Consider the following 2,768-nt stretch of genomic DNA (forward strand, 5'->3'; position numbering starts at 1 on the left):
GGGGAAATCCCAAATGGGTTTTTGGCTCTGTTAAAGCCACCCCACAAAACCCCCTGAGCTGAGCAGGGATCAAAGAACACCTGGAATTCCCAAAGCAGAGCTCAAACCCTGCCCTGGTTGGATTTTGGGGGTGCAGAGCCGTGATTGTTGCTTTTTATTAATTACAATTAAAACACCACCTTGGGCTTCTGACCTCTCCCTTCCTGCTTTTTACCAATATTTTAAAATATTGCCCAGAAAATCAGCTCCAGCTTTGCCAGACTGTGGGGAAAAAAATGATCCCTGTGTTCCTCAGTAGGGTTTGGTGAAAATCTCAAGATTTAGCCCAAAAGAACCTCTTTACCTTCAGTAGAAATTGCTATTTTTATCCCATTTATAGAAAAAAATCCTCCCAGCACCGGAGGGAAATTGCTCTTATCAGCCAAGCCCAGTTTTTATGYTCTGAATAAAAATTTAAATAAAAATTTATGTTTTCTATAGGCTCTGTGAAGCTTTTATACTTTGAATTTTCATTGTTTCAGTCAGCACTGCTGGGGTTTAAAAGAATCATTTTAGAATAATTTTAAAAGAAACGAGCTCATTTTAAGAATAAGAAAAATTCTRTTTTGAAAAAAATGCTCATTTTAAGAATGAGGTTAAAAAAAAATCAGGTTTTTGACTCCCTGGATGTGTTTTTTCAAGGGGGAAAAAATCCCAGAGCTGGGACAAGAATTGGACAAACAGAATTTTTTTATTAAAACCAACCAGAAAAAARCGTTTTTGATGTAAAAATAATTTAAGTCTGCACTCTCAGGGTGTGCCCTGGGGCAGCCCCTTCTTCAGGAGGGAGGTGAGGGAACTGCCCAGCTCTTCATCCTGCAAGGAAAACACAGAAACAGGGTCAGAAAAAATAATTTTGGGGCTGAAAATTCAATTTTGTTGCCTAGAAATGGACTGAGAGAATTGCTGGAGTTTAAAAGATCAAATGTGAGCTGTGTTCAAACATTGAAACAATCCACAAGTTGATTTCAGGGTGTTTTTTCTAAATATTGGTGTGAAAATTCTGTTTTTCTAAGGAGCTGAGGGGTTTCCTTTGAGGAAGCACAGGGAGGACTGAATGAATGGTAATTAAAATGAAAATAAATAAAAACTAAATAAAAATAAATACCAGATAAAAGAAACAAAAAGAAATTTTAAAAAAGTAAAATAAAATAGATAAAACGGAATAGAATAAAATAGAAATAAAGTTTAATAAAACATAGTAAAATAAAATAGAATAAAATAACATTAAAATAAAGTCAAATAAAACAGGATAGGATAGGATAGGATAGGATAGGATAGGATAGGATAGGATAGGATAGGATAGGATAGGATAGGATAGGATAGGATAGAATAGAATAGAATAGAATAGAATAGAATAGAATAGAATAGAATAGAATAGAATAGAATAGAATAGAATAGAATAGAATAGAATTAAAGTAAAATAAATAAAACATAAAATAGAATAAAATAGAATAAAATAAAATAAAATAAAATAAAGAGCCAGAAGTTGCCTCTGGCTCAGCAGGGCCAGAGAGCTCCTGTCAAACCATTTCTGCTAAAAAACCCCAAATGGTCAGAAAACAGCAATGGCTGCCCTGGCATTCCAGTCAAACCCCTCCAAAGGCAGAGATTTCATTCATATAAATAAATATAAATATAGAAATAAATCCAATTGATTTCTTGAGCCTCCTCACAGCCACCTGATGGGGTTGGGGCAGCAGGAATGGAGTGCAGCCCCAGCATTTCCCACCTGGTAGGTCCAGGAGACGAGCAGGACTTTGGTTCCTTGGTCCTCCGAGTGCGCCGTGGCCTGGATCAGGATGGACTCCACGGTGATGGAGCCGTCAGGGAGATGCTGCACCGAGTAATCCTTCAGGATCCTGCAGAGAAAGGGGATTGGGGTCAGCCCTGGAGCTCTGGGTCAGCCCTGGAGCTCTGGGTCAGCCCTGGAGCTCTGAGTCAGCCCTGGAGCTCCATCCCAAAGTTCAGGAGGATTTTACTCCACGGTGATGGAGCTGTCAGGGAGATTCTGCACCGAGTAATCCTTCAGGATCCTGCAAAGAAAGGGGATTGGGGTCAGCCCTAGAGCTCTGGGTCAGCCCTGCAGCTCTGGGTCAGCTCTGGAGCTCAGGGTCAGCCCTGGAGCTCTGAGTCAGTCCTGGAGCTCCATCCCAAAGCCTGGGGGATTTTACTCCACGGTGATGGAGCCATCAGGGAGATGCTGCACTGAGTAATCCTTCAGGATCCTGCAGAGAAAGGGGATTGGGGTCAGCCCTGGAGTTCTGGCTCAGCCCTGGAGCTCCATCCCAAAGTTCAGGAGGATTTTACTCCACGGTGATGGAGCTGTCAGGGAGATTCTGCACGGAGTAATCCTTCAGGATCCTGCAGAGAAAGGGGATTGGGGTCAGCCCTGCAGCTCTGGGTCAGCCCTGGAGCTCTGGGTCAGCCCTGGAGCTCCATCCCAAAGTTCAAAAGGATTTTACTCCATGGTGGAGTAAAATCTCCATCAGGGAGATGCTGCACGGAGTAATCCTTCAGGATCCTGCAGGCAGAAAGGGGATTGGGGTTTGTTTGGGATCTGGGTCAGCCCTGGAGCTTCATCCTAAAGCCCAGGAGGATTTTACTCCCTGGTGATGGAGCTGTCAGGGAGATGCTGCATGAAATAATCCTTCAGGATCCTGCAAAGAAAGGGGATTGGGGTTGGTTTGGGATGCTGGGTCAGCCCTGGAGCTCCATCCCAAAATTCA

At 42.7% G+C, this 2,768-nt stretch overlaps 1 protein-coding gene across 1 annotated transcript in view; it reads right to left on the reverse strand.

Annotated features, from left to right (window-relative positions):
- Positions 1-656: 656 nt before the first annotated feature.
- INTS11 (integrator complex subunit 11) overlaps positions 657-2,768 on the reverse strand; it is an 18,132-nt gene continuing 16,020 nt past the window's right edge. Inside the window, exons 14-16 of the mRNA XM_057388100.1 lie at positions 2,022-2,075; positions 1,772-1,937; positions 657-855 (exon numbers count right to left, since the gene is read on the reverse strand). Of these exons, the coding sequence (XP_057244083.1) occupies positions 790-855; positions 1,772-1,937; positions 2,022-2,075 (286 nt within the window). The 3' untranslated portion in view covers positions 657-789. The remainder of the gene's footprint in view (positions 856-1,771; positions 1,938-2,021; positions 2,076-2,768) is intronic.

This window comes from Malurus melanocephalus, unplaced genomic scaffold (assembly GCF_030028575.1).
Source record: "Malurus melanocephalus ecotype Western Australia unplaced genomic scaffold, MMel_1.1 scaffold_1575, whole genome shotgun sequence".
Lineage (NCBI taxonomy): Eukaryota > Metazoa > Chordata > Aves > Passeriformes > Maluridae > Malurus > Malurus melanocephalus.